Below are 23,414 nucleotides of genomic sequence, written 5' to 3'. Positions count from 1 at the left end.
AAGATCAACGAAGATCTTACAGGTTTGGAACAACATGAGGGTGAGTAATTAATGACAGAATTTTCATTTTTGGATGAACTCTCTCTTCAACAATTATATTTACCCTTTTACGTAAATAACAATCATACTATTTTTCTTAATATGAAATCGTAATCGTAATATTTTGTAAAGGTGAACCAATGTATTCATTCAGTTTCAAGGCAAGTCTCTTCTTTTTGTCCCTATAAGATTCTTTCTTGCTTGCAAAGGTTTGACAGTCCTGTGGTTGACAGATTTAATAAACCACAGTAAAGCTTCTAGTTAATAGTACACTCTTAAAATAAAGATGCTTTAAAAGGTTCTTCACAGCAATGCCATAGAAGAACCAATTTTGGTTCCACACAGAACCATTCAGTCTTTAAAGAACCTTCTCTTTCTTACCTTTTTATAATCTGAAGAACCTTCTTTTGCCATAAAAAACCTTTTGTGAAACAGAAAGGTTCTTCAGATGTTAAAGGTTCTTTATGGAACCATTTAGACAAAAAAGGTTCTTCTATGGCATCGTGAAGCACCTTTATTTTTAAGAGTGTACACTGTAAAATACACAAATGTGCTTGATTAGACTATTCAGATGTCTTGCTGCTCAATAGGTCCTACTCCACTCCCTATGTTGTCCATGTAGAAGCTGGGCCGGACCTTCATGGCTGTGCGTCTAAGAGAGTACCACAGTCCTCTCCAGGTGCTCCAGACCACACCATTATCATACTTGGCTTTGTACTCTCCACCTCTGTAAAATCTCCCATTAAGATTGGCAGCATGACACCTGTAAGTAAGCAACAGGTAAAATAAGATTTGCACTGTACAAAAAAACTGTTCATAAAATTCAGAAAGCCTTCAGCATCACCTGTTATACCACCAGCCCCCTCTGTTCTCAACAGCACAGTTTCCCTGCAGGTAGCGATCGTGATCCTGGTCCCGGGTGCTGAATTGCATGCCGTTATGAGAGGCTGACCACTGCTCCACCATGTTGGACCCTCCAGACAGGGCATCTCCTGCTTGACCACTGTACATCCCGTAGTGCAGCCTGTACTTATTCTAAGGATAGATGAGGAATGATGTGAGCAAAGAGGAATTTGATGAAATAGGAGACATTATATTGTTAAAGGTAGGAAGCAAAAAAAACCATACTTTTTCATCTGACACTTTGAAGTTGTCGTACATGGCATAGGATCTTTCTCCTTTCCAGTCCATCAATTCAATTTTCATCACATTTTCACCTAAAGTGGATTTTATAACTATTATTGTAGAGAAGAAAGGCAGAGTGATAAGCTTTTATACAAAACTTACCATCACTGAGCAGGGCATGAATATGATCGTTCCCAAGCCAGAATTCATCTTTGCTTGACTGAAAATGACCAAATCCATTTTTATAGTCTTCCCACTTTCTGTGAATAGAAATGCTGATTTGATCAGACTAATCTTTATGTGGGTCTGAATGTAAGAGCATTTTCTGCAAAAATATTAACTTGTAGAAAGCCATTGCATAGACTTACCTGTCAAAATCGACTTTCCCATTGGTCCGTTTTTGAATCACAGTCCAGCCCCCACCATCTTCCATGTCACAGTACACAAGGAATGGTTCAAGTGACAGTTTGGGTTTAATTCTGTAGAATCCGCTTGCTGGTTTTAGTCTGTCATATAACTGAGAACAATCTAACAGACATATAAATTACAGAAATAAGAATGATTTAACCATTTTGAGATCAACTTTTTTCCATCAAACACATATTACTGAAGGTTTAGCTCTGTTTTATCACAATGTACTTTTCTTTTACTTCTGTATGTCAGTTAAACCCTAGCAATAATGCAATTAAAAATACAGTAAAATAATATCTGGGTTAGTGGGTTTCAAGCGCTTTAAGGCGCTTAAGAAAAAAGACGTTACATAATATTTAGCAAGCCTGTTAAAAAGTGCATTCAGGCGGTTATAGTGCCACCTATGAATTGATCTCCATAAAAGTTTGCATGTTTGTTTAGAATCATGTGTCGCATGTCCTCAATCAGTTTTGTGAAGTTTTGAGTTTTCGTTTAGGCTTTATAGGCTTAGGGGTAATTTGGCCACGCCCTTTTTCTAAATTATACCGTTATAACTATGCAAAGGGAAAGTTCATCATTTTTGTTGATCATTATGACCTAGAAAGTCCAGAGAATTGTGCTGCAGGTTTTTTTTTAGGTTAAGTGTAAAAACATAGGAGTAGTTTGCAATAGTAGTTTTTTTTTTTTTTTTTAATTGTGTACATTTGGACTAGCCCCTTTTTTAAAATGACCCTGTTACAGCTTCCCAAAGGGTAAATTTCAACATTTTTTTCATAATTACTGACCTAGAGAGTTTAGAGAATTGTACTGCAGTGTTTTTTTTTTTTTACAGATTTAGCAAAAAACCTAGGACTGGTGTGCGAAGGTAGTTTTTTACATTTTCTCAATCATTTAACAAATGGTTTGATTGACAGCAGTGGTTCTACAGGCAAAGTTGTCCAGAATGAGGAGATCTACGATGATACGAATATCGTTCGTATGTGTGGAAAAAACACAATATACAATCGTTTACACCCTTGAAAAATTTAATATTGCCTCCCAATGGCCAATTTTTTTTTTAACTCCAAAAGTGGGCAGAAATTCGCAGGGTAGGAGGGTGTAGTGACACTGAGTGTAACTAAAAAGGTCCCATTGTCCGGTGAGGTCCGGTTGGGGAGTTACGGAATGGCCCGGCGATCTTATATCGCATCATTTTATTAACTGTTCATCCACCACGCTATTCAGCGCCAATCCCACCATGCAATCAATTTTACTGGTTAAGGTTAGGGTCAGGTGTCGGGTAGGTTTAGGGGTTAGCATTGTTTGTAGCATAGTGTAGGAAATCAACTCTGTGATTGACAACCAATAAAACCTTTAGAATCGGCTGTGGGGCGGAGTTTGTGCTGAAGTGGATTGGGGGAAAAATTTGCACATGCATGTCACGTGCCTGTCTTTCAATGGGAGGAAGCCACACCCTATTTTGGAGCTCCCACCCTGTTTTGGAGTTCCCGCCCCCATTTGGAGATCTCCAGGCTGCAGTTATTCGCTTCTCTCAGATTTAGCTCTTACATATGCGTTGTGAGTTTGGCAAAGATATCCCATTCTGTTCAAAAGTTATAGCTGTTTTGATCAAGGCAGCCCTGCCCCTTTCTAATGTTTTTGCACCCTTTTGTAACAGAGAGTCTCCGGAGAATCTTCCTGCACTGATTTGGTTCTGTTCGGGTGAAAACCCTTGGACTAGCTCACAAAAGTAGGTTTCTCAAAAAATGCAAAATACCCCAAAATTTTGTGTGAGCCAAGGACTCCAATGACATAAGACACTTGAGCCTGCAACGAACGGTTTACTTTTGATCGCCGTAGCGCCCCCGCGTCGTCATAGTCCTACCATCCCTCCAAGTTTCAAGTTTCTACTACTTAAGGTTTGGTCTGCCCAATCAGTTTTATGTGGAGATTGCTGACCCTTGGCCATTCTAACAATTACAAGCAACGCGCTTGAACCCTCTAATATTACATAAAGTATAAAACTTAAAACATGGACTTGAGACTCCAGAGATTTTAAAATGTTATCAACTTAGACATTTGTTCATAATCAACTCTCATAAAATTGTGAAAAGCCTTAATTATAAATATACACATGCACAGGTTTCTTATAAGAGTACCATTACATTACCTTTGTCATGAACTAATAATGAGCCTCCAGTACTTGGTAGGGTTGGTGAAGAAGGTTCAGTGTTGTTTTCAGAGGTCTCCTTGTGTTCCAGTGATAGTTCCAGGTTGGGAACCAGCTTGAAGCGTCTGTGATTACGCAGATGCATAACTTTCCATTCCCCGATCAGCAATTTATTATTCAGCTTACGAATCTCGTCCTTCAGCTTCAACACTTCAGGTATCTGGCATTCTTCCTCTGCCTCAATAAACCAAAGACAACGTCTTTCTATTGTTTTTAAGCTCTTTTTCTATAGGCTGTAGAAATTCAGGTCAAACTTACTGAGATTTGAAGAAACGTGAGAGCTTGAAACATCAACATAAACACCAGGTGTGACATGGCCACCTAATATTCTTTAAATGAAAATGGAGTCTTGTTAAAAAGCTTCCATTTAATTTGCATTAACATTAAACATGTTTAGAAATGCAAGTAAGTAGAAAAATAAGCAGCAATGTATGCATATATACTTTAAAATATCCATAAAAGTGTATTAAATATAAATCTATACCTGCAGAATGTGGTGTACGTGGTGCTTCTCCAGATAAGGTGTCAATGAAATGCCCTCCAGACTTTCATTTCTAAAATTTATAGGCACTGCTGGTTCCGCATGGTCCACATTAGTCTTCCCACTGAGTCAGAAAAAGATGCTTCATCTTCCCCCATTCCACACATACCAGAAGAAACAACGTAAAATTGTTGTTTTCTTGATAATTTATGTGGAATTTCTGTTCCACATAAAACACAAAACCTTCAATATTATGATGTAGTACACCATCCCTGATAAATAGGATAGGCTGCTTATGTTGTTTTCGTCTTTACATTTAAAACTTAAGTCATTCAGACTTGCGCGTTTGGAATTCGTGAGGAAATTAAGAATTTTCAATTTGGGTGAACTGTTCCTTTAATACAGACGTCTTGGCACTTTTAGATTTTAAACAAACCTTTACTTATTCGTTCTTTTATGAAGCTGTTTTCTCAAAATGTTACTACAAGGATTTGCAATCATTGAGGAGATTGAGTATCTGACCTCGAGAAAAATATAATCACGTTCCTGCGCGCGTACGCGACTTTAATTAAAACCATATTTTATTAACCCAACGCAGTTGTATAATACCTCAGTGAATTCTAAGGAACGGGTTCGTTTTATCATCACCGTTCCCGTTCGCCCATGCTGATTTTGTGTGCATGTGAACTTAAACGCATGAGGAAGTTAAAAACCGCTACGTCTGCAGCAGGAGTAAAGAAAGGGGCGGTGTGAATGTGGTTGTGGATGGAAGACGAGAAAACTACAGCTAACCTTTGAACCTCCTTCCTTTGTTATCACAAAAAATCACGGGACAGTCACCGCTCGTAAAGACAATCATGGAGACGTAGAAATACTGTGTTAGGAATATGTGACTGTGCAGAGAGCAGAAAAACTGCGAGTCGAGAAAAGGGAAGGAAAATAGTTTTCCCGGATGCGCTTTCTGCCTGGTTTGTATCGCTTTTCCCAAAGCTGGCATTCCTTTGCTATGATCTTGCTCGTACTGAAACAAACAAATGATTGCTTGTTATACATAGATATTTTTTTTATGCAGATATTTAATTTAGTGCTTCATACTTGATTTCGAAACTTTACGGTGCAGACGAGTTTTGGATTAGAAATCCATGGGATATTAATCAGAAAATCTTTTAATCACCTCTGAAAACTTGAATTTGGACCCTCTGAGGATTTATTGCCCTAAAGTAAGTGCATCTTTTGTCATGTTTGGGTTTGTTAGACCAAATCCTGTTTTGTTTTTCAGTGTTGTTTGATTGATAACTAATTTATAAATTGATATATAGCCTATGAGTATATGTACTGTCTAAGTAAACTACTGATTTATTTATTTGTTTATTTTTCAGAGAGAAACTCAAAACTGTCTTGTTAAAATGACATCGGTGCATTTTAACCCTGGGTTAGATTCCAAGGAAGTTAATGGGTAAGTGAGTAACATTCAGTTAAAGTTACTAACATTTGACCAGCATCATGACCTTTGCTCCCCCAACTTTAAATGAGTAATTCAGCAGTGTTCCCAGCAGAATTACATGTTATGTTTAACAAATGACTCTAATGTCTGAGTTAATGATGCAATGTGGTTATGTATCTATGTTGGAACAGTAATGGGGTGAAAGAGGAGGCACAGGTGCAGATTGATGATGGAAAGGAAGAGACGGAAGACTCGTACACCATGTACCAGTAAGTACGCTTATAATTTGTTCATATTGTGATGTTTTGAGGTTAATATTCTTGTGTCTCATTCTGTGTTTGATCTATTTTGCAGTCGTGTCCGGAAAGCTATAACTCCTTTTGTGATGTCCTTTGGTTTTCGGTAAGTGGGATCAACTATAAAATCCAAAAATAGATTTTAGACTATGTTTTTTTTAATGATGTAATATGCTGCATCTCTTCTAATTTGCAGTGTTTTTGGCCTGGTACTTATCATCGTGGACATTGTTCTGGTTATTGCTGACTTGTCCCTTTCCAGTCGTAATGTCGGAAATGCACTGGAGATCATTTCTCTTGTCATCTCCTTCTTTTTCCTCATTGATGTACTGCTCCGTGTATACGTGGAAGGGTTAGTCATTTTTCAAAGTAGTTTTGCGAATATAGTCTTGCATGACTTCAACTTGAACATCATTTACAAAACGCTTGAGACTGATAGTAACCAATAGCGCTGTAGTGTTTGTGTTTCACATGATGAGTTGCTCATGATAGGAAATGATCTGCAGGAAGCACATTTCCTGTTCCAGTTGAGTTTTTATCTCTCTGGACCAGTTTCCTAGAGCTCAAGGAAAAAATAGGTTAAGTGGTCCATAAGCTCTGCAATAATAATGATTATATACAATATGAACGTTGTCAAAACCTGGTCCAAAGATATTATTTTACATTTTCAGGATCTGTTCCCTAGCGGTCTCTGGTGAACTAATCTTGAATCATCTTCTTTCTCAGATTCAAGGTGTATTTCAGCTCAAAACTGAACATAATGGATGCCTGTATTGTGGTTGTTACCCTGGTGGTCACCATGATCTATGTATGGTCTGATCTCTCCGGAGCCAGCCTGATTCCCAGGTACAGCAGATCTAAAACATTCTCAACATGCTCACATTTCACCCTACTGTATATTCTATTAGTATAGTGATAAAAATATGGTGTGTTTGCAGGTTGGTCTCTTTCCTGAGAGCTCTGAGGATATTGATTCTGGTACGTATCTTCAGACTGGCCTCTCAGAAGAAAGAGCTTGAAAAGGTCACCAGGAGAATGGTGAGTGACCAAGAAAATATTGTTCGTCATACATGCAAATGTTGTCTGTTTTGCACTGCTTTTTATGTTTTAATGTATGTTCACCAAGGCTGCATTTTTATGATAAATACAGTAAAAACAACATTTTAAAATATTATTCAAAAATATATATATATATATAAAAACGTAATTATTCCAAACGTTTGACTGGTAGTATACCTGTATAGTAATAATAATAACTTTATTTTTATATAGCGCCTTTAAAACAGATTCTCAAGGTGCTTTACATAATAAAACAAACAAGTACAAAACCAACACACACATAATAACCAATTAAAATCAAACTAAGATATAAAAATCAGAACAGTTAAGAAAAAGCTAGCCTAAGAACGTTTTTAAGTAAGATTTAAAAATACTAAAATACTTTAAAAATTCTGTGCATAATGGTCCAGCAACACTGCAAAACAGCAGATTCAAAAAAACGCATTAACATAAAAACACAAAACAAACAAACGATGAGATTTGTTTGTACTTTTGTATGTATTTTTAATTTCTCTTTTATGCTTTAATCCATTTTTAAATAAAACATATTTATTTTCCTTGTTTAGTTTTTAGTTCTCTATTTAGTCTTTTTTGTCCGTTTTAAATTATTTTTAATTTTTCACTTTTTTTTTTCTCTCTCTCATATAAAGCATTATATAAAGAGTTCAGATGCAAAACCAGCTAAATCCATCTGATGTCTTTTTTTAAAAAAATGCATTTTTATTAGGCTCAAATGTATAGGTTTCTATGTAAGTATTGGTACTTCTGATTGGGCTGAGGCTGGTATTTTAGCGAGTTTGAATAAAAAGTATTTGATGGACAATATAGTATGTGTTGAGAGCATTCACTCAGTATCATTATCTCATTTTTGACCGAGATGGCTTTTAGCTGGTTTTGCATCTGAACTCTTCATATGTTGTATGAAATTGCTATATATAATAAACTTGATCTTTTTGATAATTTTCTAAGGTGTCCGAGAACAAAAGACGGTACCAAAAAGATGGATTTGATCTGGATCTCACTTATGTCACAGGTTTGGTTGCTTTTCAGCAGAAATTTCATTTTATTTTCATGTGTTTTGTCTTTTATTTTGCATCAGATGTGTCTTCATTTGAAATATAAATGACATCAAAATGAATTAATTTGCAAGGAATTAAGTTGCAACCAAGGTGATTCATCATTGGTCTTCTCTCTTTTCAGAAAGAGTTATTGCCATGTCTTTTCCATCTTCTGGGAAGCAGGCGCTATATAGGAACCCAATTAGAGTAAGATACAAACACAACTCAGACATTTCTGAAAATTTTCATTATACAATATAAGTTTACATATTTTCACTTGCTCATTTTAGGAGGTTACTAGATTCTTGGACACCAAACATCCGGATCACTACAAGGTGTTTAACCTCTGTAGTGAGTAGATGATTTTCTTTATGATTTTAATCAGATTATTTGATCTTAAAGGGATAGTTCACCCAAAATGGTATTTGCCCCATTAATTACTCACCCTCACGGCGCTCCAAACTCATACTTTTTTTATATCTTCGAAACACAAATTAAGATATTTTTTATAAAATCTGAGAGCTTTCTGACCTTGCATAGACAGCAACGCAACTACCACATTCAAGACCCAGAAAGATAGTAAGAACATTGTTAAAATAGTCCATGTGACATCAGTGGTTCAACTGTAATTTTATGAAGCTACAAGAATACTTTTTGTGCACAAAGAAAAACTACTATTCACCAATTTCTTCTCTTCTATGGATTGACGTGAGGATGAGTAATTAAAAGACAGTATTTTAATTTTTTGGGTGAACTATTCCTTTAATTCCCAGTAAAGTTAATGTCAAATCATTCTAAAAGGCATAATCTGACATCTTCTTTCAGGTGAGAAGGGTTACGATCCAAAGTTCTTTCACTATAGAGTGGAGCGTGTTATGATAGATGACCATAACGTGCCGTCACTTGAGTAAGTGGCAAATGTATATTTTAGCATGTGTGTGTTGTAATCTTTGAAGCATAACTTAAGTTTTGTTTGTTGTTAATGCTGTCAGAGATATGCTGAGGTACACAGCCTGTGTTAGGGAGTGGATGGCGGCAGACTCCAGGAATGTGATCGCCATCCATTGCAAAGGAGGAAAAGGTCTGTCGTTTGATAGCATTCAGTGTTGTTTGTGAATACAGTTTATCTTAAGTGTATAATGGTTTGGGTTTTGTTGAACAGGGCGGACTGGGACTATGGTGTGCACGTGGCTCATCGACAGCAATCAGTTTGAGAGTGCACAGGTAAAGTCTGCTCATCTGTGATTATATATAGAGCTCGTCTCATCCAAGGTTGTTCATTTTTTTTCTTTAAATCATCTTACAGGAGAGTTTGGACTATTTTGGAGAGAGACGGACTGATAAAAGTATGAGTACGAAGTTCCAGGGTGTTGAAACTCCCTCACAGGTGTGTGATACTGGATTGAAAACCTGAATCCAACAGTAACCAGTGAATGTACAGTTAAGGTCAAAAGTTTACATACACTTTGTAGAATCTGAAAAAATGTTAATTATTTTACCAAAATAAGAGGGATCATACAAGATGTGTGCTATTTATTTTGTTTAGTACTGACCTGCATAAGATATTTCACATAAAATACATTTACATATGGTCCACAAGAAAATAATAGTTCAGTTTACAAAAATTAATCTGTTCAAAAGTTTACATACACTTGATTCTTAATACTGTCTTGTTTCCTGAATTATACACAGTGTCTTGTTTGTTTTGTTTAGGGATAGTTGTTCATGAGTCCCTTGTTCATCCTGAACAGTTAAACTGCCCACTGTTCTTCAGAATTTTTTTTTTTTGTGTGTGTGTGTGTATTTGAACCTTTTTCCAACAATGACTGTATGATTTTGAGATCCATCTTTTCACAATGAGGGACTCATATGCAACTATTACAGAAGGTTCAAACACTCACTGATGCTTCAGAACTTAAAACGATGCATGAGCCAGGGGTGTAAACTTTTGAACAGAACATATATGTTGCCTAAATTTCATATTTTTTACCCTTCCGAATCTACAGAAGATACATGTTTACATGTTTCCCAGAAGACAAGTTAAATTTACCCCTGATCTTAAAATTCAAAAAGTTTTCACCCCTGGCTCTCAATGCATCATTTTTCCTTCTGGGGCATCAGTGAGCGTTTGAACCTTCTGTAATAGTTGCATTATGAGTCCCTCAAAATCAAACAGTCTTTGTTGGAAAAGGTTCAAATACACAAAAATTGTTAAAAAACCACAGAACTGTGGGACCCGAATGATTTTTCTGAATAACAGCAGGCAGGACTGTTTAGGACAGGCAAGGGACTAATGTTATCCCTAAACAAAACAAAACAAAAAACACAGCTGTGGATCATTCAGGTGACAACACAGTACTGAAGGAGAAGTGCACTTCCAGAACAACAATTTACAAATAATTTACTCACCCCCTTGTCATCCAAGATGTTCATGTCTGAACATGTCATCCAAGTGTCATGAACGTGCATCCCAGAGCCTGTGCTACATGAGCTTTTGTGCTTAAACAGTATGCAAATTTTTTTTTTCGAAAAAATGACCGATCGTTTCGCTAGATAAGACCCTTCTTCCTCGGCTGGGATCGTTTAGAGCCCTTTGAAGCTGCATTTTGCATGTTCAAAATCGGGGGCACAATTGAAGTCCATCATATGAAGAAAAATCCTGACATGTTTTCCTCAAAAACCATAATTTCTTTACGACTGAAGACAGAAAGACATGAACATCTTGGATGACAAGGGGGTGAGTAAATTATTTGTAAACTGTTGTTCTGGAAGTGGACTTCTCCTTTAAGAATCAAGTGTATGTAAACTTTTGAACAGGGTCATTTTTATAATTCAACTATTATTTGTTAGTCTTTTTTGTTAAATATCTTATTCAGGTCAGTACTAAGTAAAAAAATGGCATGCATTTTGTATGATCCCTCTTATTTTGGTAAAATTAACATTTTGCAGATTCTGCAAGGTGTATGTAAACTTTGGCTTCAATTGTAGTCTTTTTTTTTTTTTTATTGGTAAATTTTCAATTTGTTTTGCACCTGCAGAGTAGGTACGTCGGTTATTATGAGATCATGAAGAACCAATACAACCGTCAGCTACCACCTCAGAAGAGCCTGAAAATAAAGAGCATCCGAATCCACTCCATTGCAGGTAAATCCCAGCCTGTAGGCAACTATTATTATTACTCTTATTATAAATATATTACTTGCAAAAATTATTTAAGGAATAGTTCACTCACCTTCGTTCATCTTCAGAACACAAATTCAGATATTTTTGATGAAATCCGAGAGCTTTCTGACCCTGCATAGACAGATGCAAGTAAACAAGGCAAAATTATGGTAGATTAAGTGTGATTTTTCCCATGGCTGTGGTTGTTCAGGTGTAGGGAAGGGTAATGGGAGCGACCTGAAGGTGAAGATCATAGTGAAGCAAGAGCTCGTCTTCCAGTGTGTTTGTGCCAAACAACAAAACAGTACAGTAAGTGTCTAAAATAAGACATGATTGTCATGTTTAACGCATGTTTCTCTATGTTCTGTGTAACAAGGGCAAAGCAAGCAGCTTCACTTGTGGCATACTAACACTTACCTAAGCACAATATTAAGTAACTACATTCCACGTGTTTGTTTTCATTTGTTTTGTTTTGTTTTGTTTTTCAGGTGTTTCCAGACACTGGTAACAATGCCGTGGTTATCAGTTTACAGGAAGGGCCTGTTGTGACTGGAGATGTGAAGGTCATGTTTGAGTCCAGTGCAGTAAGTCTCCACTATTTTAGTATTTAATTGACCCATATATTTGATAAAGTGTTCACGGTTGCTTGAACTTGACCTTCTCTCTCTGCCCAGGGTTTGCCAAAGGGTTACGAGGACTGTCCGTTCTATTTCTGGTTTAACACCTCTTTCATTGAGAACAACAGGTGTGTTTTTTGTCAGTAGTTTTGGAAGTTTTCTTTTCTTCTGAGAGCTGAAGTTTTGTGTTGTTTGTGTCATAGCCTGTATCTCTCGAGGGAGGAGCTGGACAATCCACACAAATCAAAGACCTGGGACATCTACAAGGAGGACTTTGGAGTGACGTTGTATTTCACAGACCCTTGAGAAGAAAATTCTCTGACAGTGGATGATGTTTACCATTTTAGTCCTTTCTTATAAGTAGATGTATCTCTTGAGGTGTACAAGTAACCAAGTGATGATAAGCTGCAAACTGAAGCCAATGTAAACACTCCAGATAAGCCTACAGATATATACGACATAAATGTGATTTTTTTCTTTTGGTAATGTTTTCAGTACATTGTATTTCCATGGTTGTTTTTGTGTAAAAAAAAGGATGAATGGAAATGTTCAGAACTTTTGTTTTTTTGTTCTATGTTTTTGGCATCACTTGAAATGATTCTGTGAAGGAAATGATACATAACCAAAGTATTTACAAATCAAATACCTGCTGACATGGAAAATGTTTAAATATTTTTGAAGTACGTGCTGTCATCAGACATGATTCTACTGACTCCTAGTGGTTTCGTCCTACACTGCGTCACATTTGACACATTTTACAAGAATGAAAATTCCCAAAAATGAAAAATCTGTTATTAGTTACTCACCCTCATGTTGTCCAAACCCGTGAGACATTCACTCGTCTTTGGAGCACAAATTAAGATATCGCTGATGAAATCCGAGAGCTTTCTGACCCTCAGTAGACAGCAACGGTGCTACAGTTTCTTCTTCGACTGATGCGCGTCAACGACTGACATGGAAGAGAAGAAATTTTTGAATAAAGTCTATTTTTGTCATCTCTACGCACTGAAAGTACGTTCGTAGCTTCATAAAATTACAGTTCAACTACTGATGTCACATGGACTATTTTATTGATGTTCTTACTACCTTTCTGGGGCTTGAATGTGTTAGTATCCTGGGTCAAAAAGCTCTCAGATTTCATCAAAATATCTTTGTATTCCAAAGATGAACGAAGGTCTTACGGGTTTGGAACGACATTAGCACTGAGTAATTGACAGAATTTTCATTTTAATGACAGAAATTTCGACTTTTTAAGTATGCCTGAATGATTCAGAATATTTTAATTTGATAAAACTGAGTAACAGCAGCCATGAGACTTGCCTATTTTACAGTTTCAACAAATTATGTAATTATGTCTCAAATCACTTATTTGGGTTCAATTAATATAGTGCTTTTACGACCTGTCAGCCATATTGGCTGCACTGTATGTAAAAAAAAAAATGCCTGAATCGAACGAAACTCGCATATTTTGCTTATTATTGCTGCTGAAAAAGGCCAATTATTATCATGTTTTGGGCTGCACCAATCGGTCGGACCAGGAAAAACCGAGGAACAAAAGGCATTTGTGGTTGGCCAAACTGAACTGGGATTTCCAGGACAAGAATCTTTACAACATTAGTGTTCGTTCTTATTTCCGGTCTGGCATCTTAATAGCGTCTTAATATTGCTCGTACGCATCTTTACCACCTATTAACTTTAGTTTGCCAAAATATTGCGCCCTTTCTGGCTTACTAAATCGTTCTCTGTTTGTTTTAGCAGCTTCCACACTTTTTTTCCATGGTTTAGACAGCATAAATTAGCAGAACAATGTATTTGGTAGTGCGTTATCCATGTTTACATCGGAGTATCGCCAAAAAAAAAAAAAAAAACCCAGGATCATTTAAAAACATAACACTACCATTTAAAAATGTTTTTTTTTTTTTTTTTTTTTTTTTTTGTGACAGCACATGCTCACCAAATCTGCATTTATTTGAACAAAAATACAGTAAAAACACAGTTTTCTATTTGAATATTATCTAAAATGTAATTTATTCCTGTGATACAAAACTGAATTTTCAGCATCATTACTCCAGACTTATAAGCGTCACATGATCCTTCAGAAAATATTCTAATATGCTGAGTACCTAAACATTTCTCAGTTTTATTAATGTTTAAAACAGTTGTACTACTTGAAAATGTTATGAATTGAAAGTGCAAACAGCTTTTATTTGGAACAGAAAATTGTACCATTAACATATGCCACTTTATGCATATGCAACATTTAATGCATAGTCGCTCAAAATTATGCATTTCAAACATTTGAACGGTACTGTACATAGCTTTAATCTACAAACAAATCACCCTTTTCTTCATTTAATAATCAAGACGTTCAGACAATCCATTTTAACATTCATAAAACCCCACTATAATTGCAAAATTTTCAAGTGTGACAGAGAAACAATCACATGGTCACAATCTCATCACTGCATTAGGAATTGACATCAAGTTTAACAATTTGGGGTTGAATCATAAACCATGTGTGCGAACTATAGGTCAATGCAGTAAGTGAGAACACAAAACACTTCTAAAGTGACAGACCACAATCCACTCGAGCGTGACGCGAAACACACAACCACGTTAGTGAGAACGAGGCCTGAGCAGTTGTGGTTTTTATGAGGCACTAACACGCCACATGATTCAGTGAAGTCACTACCTGTTCCACTTTCAACCATTAATACTTTACTTTGGTTCTCTGCCCTAAATTACATCTTTACAACAACTGCTGACTTTTTAACTATCTCGACAGACACCTGATGGTGTTTAATACCAACGATGTCCATAGCAAGTCAGCTAATCGCAAACTGTAAAAGAAGAACCAAAAAAATATGGAACCAAAGTTTGATGATTTCAAGGACAAATGTAAGAAATGCTACAAAAAGAACTTTAAATTAAAGTGTCTGTGATGTTGGTGTGGTATTATACCCATTAGATCTCTATGGCTAGTTTCATATTTTCTCAACAAATTGTCTTCCTAACAGAGTGTTTATCTCCGTGTAGCACGCCACACTGCGATATAAGGTCGTATCGTCCGCTGTGCAGGAGGCAGATTAGTGACGTCTTGCAAGTGTCTGCGCAGGGCTTTGAGACGTGGCCTTTGTGAAAGAGGTACCAAAAGCGCTGGAAGACGCGGTCATCATTCTTCATGAGTTTGATTAAAGCGTCCATGTCTGATGGGAAGAGAGTGGACAAACCGTAGGCCTTGGATGCACGGTACAATAAGGTCCATGAGGGGTTGGGGTCAGGTTTTGAAGGCTGGTTGTTGGCCAGAGTCAGGTTGAGAATAAAAGTCTCGTGATCCAAAACCATCCTACTGCTGCCTGGGTAGTTTCCATCCACATAATACACACGATATCCTGATCATAAAAAAAAGGATGTTATAGCAATAAGCCACAATTTTGTGTGAATAACAAATTGGTGAGATAAAAATTAAATGGTGAGATAAAAATTAAAATAACTTTATGCTGCAAAAATTAATAAATATAGTAATATAAAAAATAAAACGATTAAAAATATATATATTTTTGTAGAAAGCACTATACAATTAAGGATTATTTTATGAAATAGAAAGTTCAAAAGAATAGTATTTAAAAAAAACCCAAAAAAACACTGAAAACATAAAAACAACATAAAATAAAAATGCTAAAAATGTAAAAACTACATAAAAATACTAAAAAAAAAAACACTAAAAATAACTACAAGCTCTCAGTAATAAAAAACAAAAAACAAAAAAACAAATAAAATAATTAAAAAAAAAAAAAAAATGTAGAAAGCTCTGTACAACTGTGTATAACATTAACCATCTTTACTGTCACTTTTGATTAATTTAATACATAGCTGCTAAATAAAAGCATTACTTTCTTGAAAATAAAAATATAAATAAATAAATAAATGCCCCAAAACTAAGCTAAAATAAAAAAACCGACATAAAATAATTTACATGCAAAAGCAAAAAATAAACGATTTTAAAATTTAAAATAAATAAAAAACAAAAAAATAAAATAAAAAACTGTATGCTTAAAAAAAAAAAAAAAAAAAAAAACACACGCAACTAAATATAATCAAACACTGAAAATACAAAAGTATTACTTTTAATATTACTTTTATTTAAAATAAATTATTTTAAAAAAAAGTAAAAAACAAAAACTACATAAAATATTTACATGCATTACAAAAAAAAACCTAAAGAAGCTAAAATAAATGAAAATAATTAAACACTGAAAACATAAAAACTACAAAAAACAAACAAACAAAAAAAAAACCCTAAAAATAACTACATGCTCTCAGGAATAAAAACTCAGTAATACAATTAAAATTATTTAAAAAAAATATTTTGTAGAAAGCACTATACAATTGATGATTATTTAATTAGAGTTCAAAAGAACAGCTTTTTATAACATGAACTGTCTTTACTATCACTTTTGATTAATTTCATACATAGCTGCTGAATAAAAGCATTACTTTAAAATAAAAAAATGAATGAACACAAAAATAAATAAATAAATAAATACTGACCCCAAAACTAAAAAAAAAAAAAATCCTATTAAAAAAAAACCCTGATTTTAAAAAGGCTAAAATAAAATAACTATATGCTAAAACAAATAATAAGTAAATATAAACACTGAAAATGTAAAAACTATGAGTCATAAAAATGGTAAAATAAGTAAACAAATAAAAACTGTATGCACTCAGTAATAAAGTAATATAAAAACATAACATAAAATTAAAAGATAAAATTAAATTTAAAAATATTTTGTAGGAAGCACTATACAATTAATCATGATTATTTTATTAATAGAAGTTCAAAAGAACAGCATTTGAAATAAATAAATAAAAACTGACCTCAGAACTAAGCTTAAACAAAACACAAAAACTACATTAAATATTTACATGTGAAAGCAAAAAAAAAAAAAAAAAAAAAAAAAAAAAAAAAAAAGGCTTTAAAAATTTTTTTTTTTTTAAAAAGCCTGATTTTAAAATGAAAAATAATTAAATAAACACCTACAAAATTTTTTTTTTTTTTTAAATTAAAAAAAAAAAAAAAAAAAAAAAAAAAAGCTCAAAAGGTACAGTGAGTACCTGGGTTCAGGTTAATATAAGTTGTCACACTTGGGGCGATAAAAGCCACACTCAGTGGCCGGGTCAGTGTATCTTCATCGTAGAACATCTGAAACTCATCGACATGCGTATGTCCGAAAAACTGACCGGTTATGGTGCTTTCATATCTGGAAAATGAAAGAGAACTATAGAAGGAGGAACTAGACTGCTTGCTAAAGTGAAACATTAACCATGGCATTACATACACCTCCCAGTACATATAGCAAGTGAATACATTTATCTCAAAACCAGGCAGTTACAGTCAACATGACCCATTTTTCCCAACAATATAGCACTTGTGATCATAAAATACACTGTGGAGCGGTTATAACCCTTTAGGCTGCAGTCACGCAGTTGTGTTGATTCAGCCACGGGTTATAACAGATGAAAGTGAGCTCTTGTGTACAGCATGATGGGCCATACGATGTGTTCACAGTAAAGTGACTGACCTGTTCACTATATGATAGTAATTCCAACTCCAATTGCTTAGGCAGAGTCCTGGGGGGATGTGACCGATAATGTGGACCTGAGAGAGATCAGTGGAGACAGACAGAGCTTTGGTTAGATCTGGCTGTTGAACAACACCACCACCACCACAGATATTCAAGACAAACCAAGATAATTATCATTTTTGTTTTGAGGAAAAAAGGATCTAAGCATCTAATATATAATGCCTTGTTACAAAGAAAACTGCAAGTTAAAAACAAACACTGCAGAAAAACCAACGGTCACACATCCGCTTCTCATTGGTCTGACTTGTGATCAGTTGCCTTGACGTTTAAACACCTCTAACCCACAAACGCTAATGCTGCAACTTGTTAAACTGCTGCAACAAGTAAACAGCTTCAACATCGCTGTTTGGTTTCTTATACAAAATAAGACGTTTTCTGGTTTCTCTAATGTTTGTAAAATTGTCATACCTTCTCTCCCTTGTTCTCTGACTCTTGTAGTATATGAATGAGCCACTGGAGCTGATCTGCCGGGTCTGTGGAGTTCACCAGCAGCCAGTAGTTCTCTCGTGCACAGAAGTTCATGTTCAAAGACACCACCCTCAAACCACGCTGAACTTCAGCCGTGTAAAAACCTCCACGACTGGAGAACAGAAACACACATAATACATAAATAAATATAAATAATGATAATAAATAATAATAATAAATAATAATAAAAAATAAAATAAAACTAAATAAAAAAAATAATTAAACAGTAGTAGTAGCAATAATAATAATAATAATAATAATAATAATAAAGATGCGTTACAGGGGTATAAATATAACGTCAAAATGACCACATGATTATAGTAAAAATAATAATAATATAATAATATTAATTATTATTTTTATTATTACTACTACTACAATTACTATTATGAAAAAATATGAAATAAAAGAATTAACAACAAAATAAAAATAATAATAATAATAATAAAGATGCGTTACAGGGGTATAAATATAACATCAAAATGACCACATGATTATAGTAAAAATAATAATATAATAATATTAATTATTATTATTATATTATTATTATTATTATACAAATATATTATTATTAATACTGCTACTACAATTACTATTACGAAAAAATATGAAAAAAAAAGAATTAACAAAATAATATAATAATAATAATAGTATTATAATTTTACTTTATGCCATGTCAGCATCTTAGCCTAAATTATACTAAATAACTTTTTAAGTATGTTATTAAAAAAAAAACATATTTATAACAACAACAACAACAACAACAATAATAATAATAATAATAATAATAACAACAATAATAATAAAAAAAAATAAAAAATAATAATAATAATAATAATATACATTCCAGGGGGCAAAACCATCAAAATGGCCACATGATCATAAATAAATGAATGAATAAATAAATAAATAAATAAAATGTATTTATTTAATTTTATTATTATTGTTATCATTATTAAGTAATCCATGGGCCATACATATTAAAAAGCCACATGATTAAATAATAGAAGTAATAATAATAAATTTAATTTCATTGAAATTAGTAGTAATAATAATAATAATAATAATAATAATAATAATTTGATTATGTATTCATTAGTGACAATGCTTATTTATATTAAAATGTGATGTTAGTTAATGTGACAGGTTTAGCTAAAATAGCTTCGAAAGTCTCTTCCATCAGTACTTTACCGTATCGTCTCCAGAGCATCCTTTGGCAGCCAGGGTGCCCACTCCTCAGCCATGGTGTCATAAAGCCAGCTGGACGACCGATTTCCATGGACAAACGGAGGTGGGAAACTATTCACCGGTGTGCTCTCATGATTCCCAACTGCTGGGTACACAGTTACATTAGGCCCCAGGTATTTGCGTATGAGTCTAGTGATGGTGATGAGCTCGTTCAGCTGCTGTGACCGAGTCTGAGACCACACATTGTGTGCTGGAATGTCTCCTGTCCAGTACACCCAATCCCACGGGCCGGATTTGGCTAAGTTTTGGAGAAGGTTTTCTATTGTGCGCAAAGGCAGGTCACATTTACCATACGTGCCCCAGTATCCGGCTCCGGTGTGCTTCCAACTGGCCCTTCCAGAGTCATTTCGACAGCAAAGTGGCAATTTACAGTCTATGAGACTGCCTTCGGAATACTCCGCATCCCAGTGGATATCTGTGAGGAAGAGGATTCTGTTTTGTGGAGAGCCCAGTTTGGGAGGGGTGGGTGGTTTAACTGGGGGTTTGGGGACCCGCGGCAGAGACACATTCCAGGGGGCATAAATATCAAAATGGCCACACGTAGGTCCAACCAGAAGACCACAAGCCTCCGAGGGCCAAAGGACAGACTCTTGGAGTGCACGGATGACATCGTTTCGGAAGAGCTCGGTGATTTCTCGGCATACTAGTGGATCGGCCAGATGTAGTCGAACGCAGGCCTCTCCCAAAACATGCGCCACACGCTCCATGTTTGAGTCACTCTGTTTTTTTTTTAATAACAATTATAACAATCTTATTAAAGACATGTACATCAAAATTATAGAATAATATAGAATTATACATATAAAAACAATACAATATAAATACAATTACTACATTAAAAAAAAATATTTGATGTACATTAAATTAAAAGCATACTGTCGTAATGCATTTAATAATAGTATATCTAGAAACTAATATATTAATACATAAAATGTATATAATCATAACAATAATAAATAAAAAAGACACAATTTGTCATTTCTACCAGTCAAAAGTTTTTGAACAGTAAGATTTCTGATGTTTTTTTTTTTTCAAAGTCTCTTCTGCTCACCAAGCCTACATTTATTTGATCCAAAATACAGCAAAAGCAGAAATATGGTAAAATATTTTTACTATTTAAACTAAATGCTCTCTATTTAAACATCTTAATGTAATTTATTCCTGTGATTAAAGCTACATTTTCATTACTGCAGTCTTCAGTGTCATGATTTTTCAGAAATCATTCTAATGTGCCGACTTAAAACAGGTAAGTACATTTCAGAATTCTTTGATGAACAGAAAGTTCCAAAGATCAGCATTCTAAATTTGAATTCACAGGAATAAATTGCACTTTAAAATATATTCAAATAGTAAACAGTTATTTTATATGGTAAAAATATTTCAAATTTTTACTGTTTACTTTAGAACAAAAAATAAAAAATAAAAAATGCAGGCCTGGTGAGCAGAAGTGACTTCTTTAAAAAACATAAAAAATATTACTGTTCAAAAACTTTTGACTGGTAGTGTGTGTATATGTATATAAAACTTAAATATTTAAACATTAACATTTTTAAAATAATAGTTTGTGTATATGCTAAATGTATATTTATGTACATTTTTACCATTTCTCAGTCTACTATGACAGCATTTTTGGGCATAGTCAGCTCTCATGCGTCTATGATGCCAAAAATGCTGTCTGGTCAGGCAGCTTAACAAGTTGAGTCACAAGCTTTATCATACTGAGCAAAAGAAAACTGTATGAACCTCACTGTCAACTCTCTAAAATAATATGTCTTTAATTACAACAAGAAAGCCAGGTGAGTTTATAACAGACAATAAGAAGATAAAGCAAGAGCTTGTCTCACCAGCAGCGCGATATCAACCGTGGCAAAGATCGCTTTACACACCGCGCAGGACATGTTGTGCCAGTTGAACCTGAACTTGAACTGATCAAATTCATCCACGAACCTGAACTTGGGTGAATCTGTTCCTCCTTCAAGAGGGTATGAGGAGCCCAACGGCCCCGAAAACAATGTCCAGACTATGAAAACACCGCAGACGGTGGACAACCCGAACACTGGACGCTTCATCCTGGATGCGCTGTGAGCTACACTGCGGTAAACTCTGTCAGTCCCCCGTCATAACACAGAAAGTCTCGGTCGACTGCTCCAGGAAACCGTGTTTATCCTTGAATATAAGTAGTGTTGCGCTTGGGCTGTGTGTATAAATAAAACAAGAATCCGAATAACGCGAATCCAAGTATGTTTAGGCAGTTGTGAATATCAAATTGTGTTTTGAAGAGTCCGTCAGTGGTCTGTTCTGACAATGACATTATACACCGTCCCGGCAGACCAGACCAGTTTATATAGCGTCAGCTGACGGGTCACGTGACATGCTGACAACGCAGCTGACGGATCACGTGCCCTACCGCTTTTGTAAACATTGACCGTAAAGTAACAATTATAATATTCTCTTCCACTTTTTTCTTCATGAGACTTCCGCGTCATAACGAGAAGAATAACAATGTGCAGTAGACGATTAAACTGTTTGCTGGACTACAAACCAGTGTGTTCATAATTAATACTTTAAAATAATATGGTAAGACAGCAATTTTCAATATCAAGCAGCAAAATTAGCTGTTTTGTACAGCTATAAATAGCTGGATGCAGATGAGATCGGAAGCCAATCCCATATAAAGTTTACAAATTATTAATTTCTTCTCTTACTTTAAGAAAAGGATGACTATACTATTTAACTATTTAATATGTTAACTGAAAAATTAAAAAATGAAGAAATTAAGTTTCTGTTTTATAGCACGTTTTCAGTTTTTGGATTTTTGTGGGACTGTCCAGAAAAAATCTTGGCGCTTGAAAGACTGAAATTCCGAACCGAAATCGAATATTGGTGGCATGTGCTATAAAATACTTCTTTAAAAATATATATATGAAGCAGTTTTGTTTAAAAACAGTATTAATATTTGAAAAACATACCTCTTTAACCAACATTCATGAATTTTGTCATGCGACAACCAAAAACAGGACCCCTGTAGACCCTAAATGACCGTATCGTTTTATTTAATTTTATTTGATCCAAATTACAGCATAAAGAGTAAAATTGTGAAATATTTTTACTATTTAAAATAACTGTTTTCTATTTGAATATATGTTAAAATGTAATTTATTCTAAATCTAATATTCTGATTTGCTGCTCAAAAAACATTTATTATTATGTTGAAAACAGCTCAGATTTTTTTTCAGGTTTTTTTGATGAATAGAAAGTTCAGAAGAACAGCATTTAGCTGAAATAGAAATCTTTTGTAACATTATAAATGTCTTTATCATCACGTTTAATCAATTTAAAACATCCTTGCTAAACAAAAGTATTAATTAAAAGTATTCATTAAAAGTAAATAAAAGTATTAATTTCTATAATTCCCACTCCAAGTTTTTGAGTAGTGTATACTGTTGCAAAAGCTTTTTATTTCAGATAAATGCTAATCTTTGGATCTTTCTATTCATCAAATAATCCTGAACAAAATGTACGCACCTGTTTTAAGTGTTGATGATGATGATAATAATAATAATAATAATAATAATAATAATAATAATAATAATAATAATAATAAATGTTTCTTGAACAGTAAATCAGCATATTAGATTTCTGAAAGATCATGTGAGTAATGATGCAACAAAATCAGCTTTGAAATCACAGGAATAATAGAAAAGTTATTTTAAATAGTAGAATATTTCAAAATTGTACTATTTTTGCTGTACTTTGGATCAAATAAACACAGGCTTGGTGAGCAGAAGAGAGTTCTTTAAAAAACATTAAATATCTTACTGTTCAAAAACTTTTGACTGCTAGTGTGTGTATATTTATATAAAACTTAAATATTTAAACATTAATATTTTTAAAATAATAGTTTATGTATATGCTAAAAAGGATGTTGTTTTACACTACAATTGAGAATTTTTAACCAAAGTATATTATAGACTTTTCATTAAGACCCTAAAGAATCATATCAACTTGTGGAAAATGGGCATCCGATGACCCCTTTATGATCATTTTGAAAAAAACGGTGATTACTTCGGATTTAATATATATTGATATAAATTAAACATCAAACACTGTTTAACAACTTTTGACTGGTAGTGTACATGCACAAACACATTG

The 23,414-nt window shown here is 34.2% G+C and overlaps 3 protein-coding genes across 4 annotated transcripts; 1 reads left to right on the top strand and 2 right to left on the bottom strand.

Moving 5' to 3' along the window:
- The first annotated feature begins 24 nt into the window (after positions 1-24).
- Positions 25-12,456, top strand: tpte (transmembrane phosphatase with tensin homology). Of its 2 annotated transcripts, XM_051121634.1 has the most exons (21): positions 25-819; positions 934-1,144; positions 2,408-5,233; positions 5,338-5,485; positions 5,645-5,721; positions 5,901-5,978; positions 6,064-6,111; positions 6,732-6,851; positions 6,944-7,043; positions 8,034-8,097; positions 8,265-8,329; positions 8,413-8,473; positions 8,948-9,029; positions 9,115-9,203; positions 9,285-9,346; positions 9,429-9,509; positions 11,161-11,266; positions 11,496-11,593; positions 11,773-11,868; positions 11,959-12,029; positions 12,105-12,456. In XM_051121634.1, exons 5-21 carry the CDS (start codon positions 5,672-5,674, stop codon positions 12,205-12,207), a joined length of 1,374 nt encoding a protein of 457 aa, XP_050977591.1. In that variant the 5' UTR covers positions 25-819; positions 934-1,144; positions 2,408-5,233; positions 5,338-5,485; positions 5,645-5,671; the 3' UTR covers positions 12,208-12,456. The 2 variants fall into 2 exon arrangements, with proteins under 2 accessions (XP_050977591.1, XP_050977590.1); XM_051121633.1 differs by lacking the exons at positions 25-819; positions 934-1,144 and adding an exon at positions 6,202-6,357 and having other exon boundaries at positions 2,272-5,233.
- fgl1b (fibrinogen like 1B) lies at positions 607-4,930 on the bottom strand. Its single transcript, XM_051121690.1, has 9 exons — positions 4,914-4,930; positions 4,269-4,295; positions 4,043-4,113; positions 3,725-3,958; positions 1,533-1,692; positions 1,327-1,424; positions 1,168-1,256; positions 884-1,074; positions 607-802 (listed from the first exon to the last, which is right to left on the bottom strand). The coding sequence occupies exons 1-9, from the start codon at positions 4,928-4,930 to the stop codon at positions 607-609; spliced, it is 1,083 nt and encodes a 360-aa protein (XP_050977647.1).
- A 1,456-nt stretch (positions 12,457-13,912) lies between the features above and the next one.
- smpd1 (sphingomyelin phosphodiesterase 1) lies at positions 13,913-21,603 on the bottom strand. The gene is made up of 6 exons (XM_051121657.1): positions 21,107-21,603; positions 19,206-19,981; positions 17,955-18,126; positions 17,484-17,560; positions 17,017-17,162; positions 13,913-15,293 (listed from the first exon to the last, which is right to left on the bottom strand). Exons 1-6 carry the CDS (start codon positions 21,329-21,331, stop codon positions 14,896-14,898), a joined length of 1,794 nt encoding a protein of 597 aa, XP_050977614.1. The 5' UTR covers positions 21,332-21,603; the 3' UTR covers positions 13,913-14,895.
- Positions 21,604-23,414: the final 1,811 nt, after the last annotated feature.

This window comes from Labeo rohita, chromosome 10 (genome assembly GCF_022985175.1).
Source record: "Labeo rohita strain BAU-BD-2019 chromosome 10, IGBB_LRoh.1.0, whole genome shotgun sequence".
In the NCBI taxonomy this organism is placed as follows: domain Eukaryota; kingdom Metazoa; phylum Chordata; class Actinopteri; order Cypriniformes; family Cyprinidae; genus Labeo; species Labeo rohita.
The sequence above is the reverse complement of the archived record's forward strand: the minus strand, read 5'-3'. Positions and strand labels throughout refer to the sequence as shown.

Coding starts and splice junctions, on each gene's coding strand:
- fgl1b (XM_051121690.1), bottom strand. Junction 4,114..4,268: donor ACGTACACCACATTCTGCAG/GTATAGATTTAT, acceptor TTTCATTTAAAG/AATATTAGGTGGCCATGTCA. Junction 1,425..1,532: donor GGGAAAGTCGATTTTGACAG/GTAAGTCTATGC, acceptor TTCTATTCACAG/AAAGTGGGAAGACTATAAAA.
- tpte (XM_051121633.1), top strand. CDS start 5,672: ATGACATCGGTGCATTTTAACCCTGGGTTAGATTCCAAGGAAGTTAAT. Junction 8,098..8,264: donor GGATCTCACTTATGTCACAG/GTTTGGTTGCTT, acceptor CTCTCTTTTCAG/AAAGAGTTATTGCCATGTCT. Junction 8,474..8,947: donor CAAGGTGTTTAACCTCTGTA/GTGAGTAGATGA, acceptor ATCTTCTTTCAG/GTGAGAAGGGTTACGATCCA.
- smpd1 (XM_051121657.1), bottom strand. CDS start 21,331: ATGAAGCGTCCAGTGTTCGGGTTGTCCACCGTCTGCGGTGTTTTCATA. Junction 19,982..21,106: donor CGGTTGATATCGCGCTGCTG/GTGAGACAAGCT, acceptor AAAAAAAAACAG/AGTGACTCAAACATGGAGCG. Junction 15,294..17,016: donor TTATATTAACCTGAACCCAG/GTACTCACTGTA, acceptor TTTTATGATCAG/GATATCGTGTGTATTATGTG.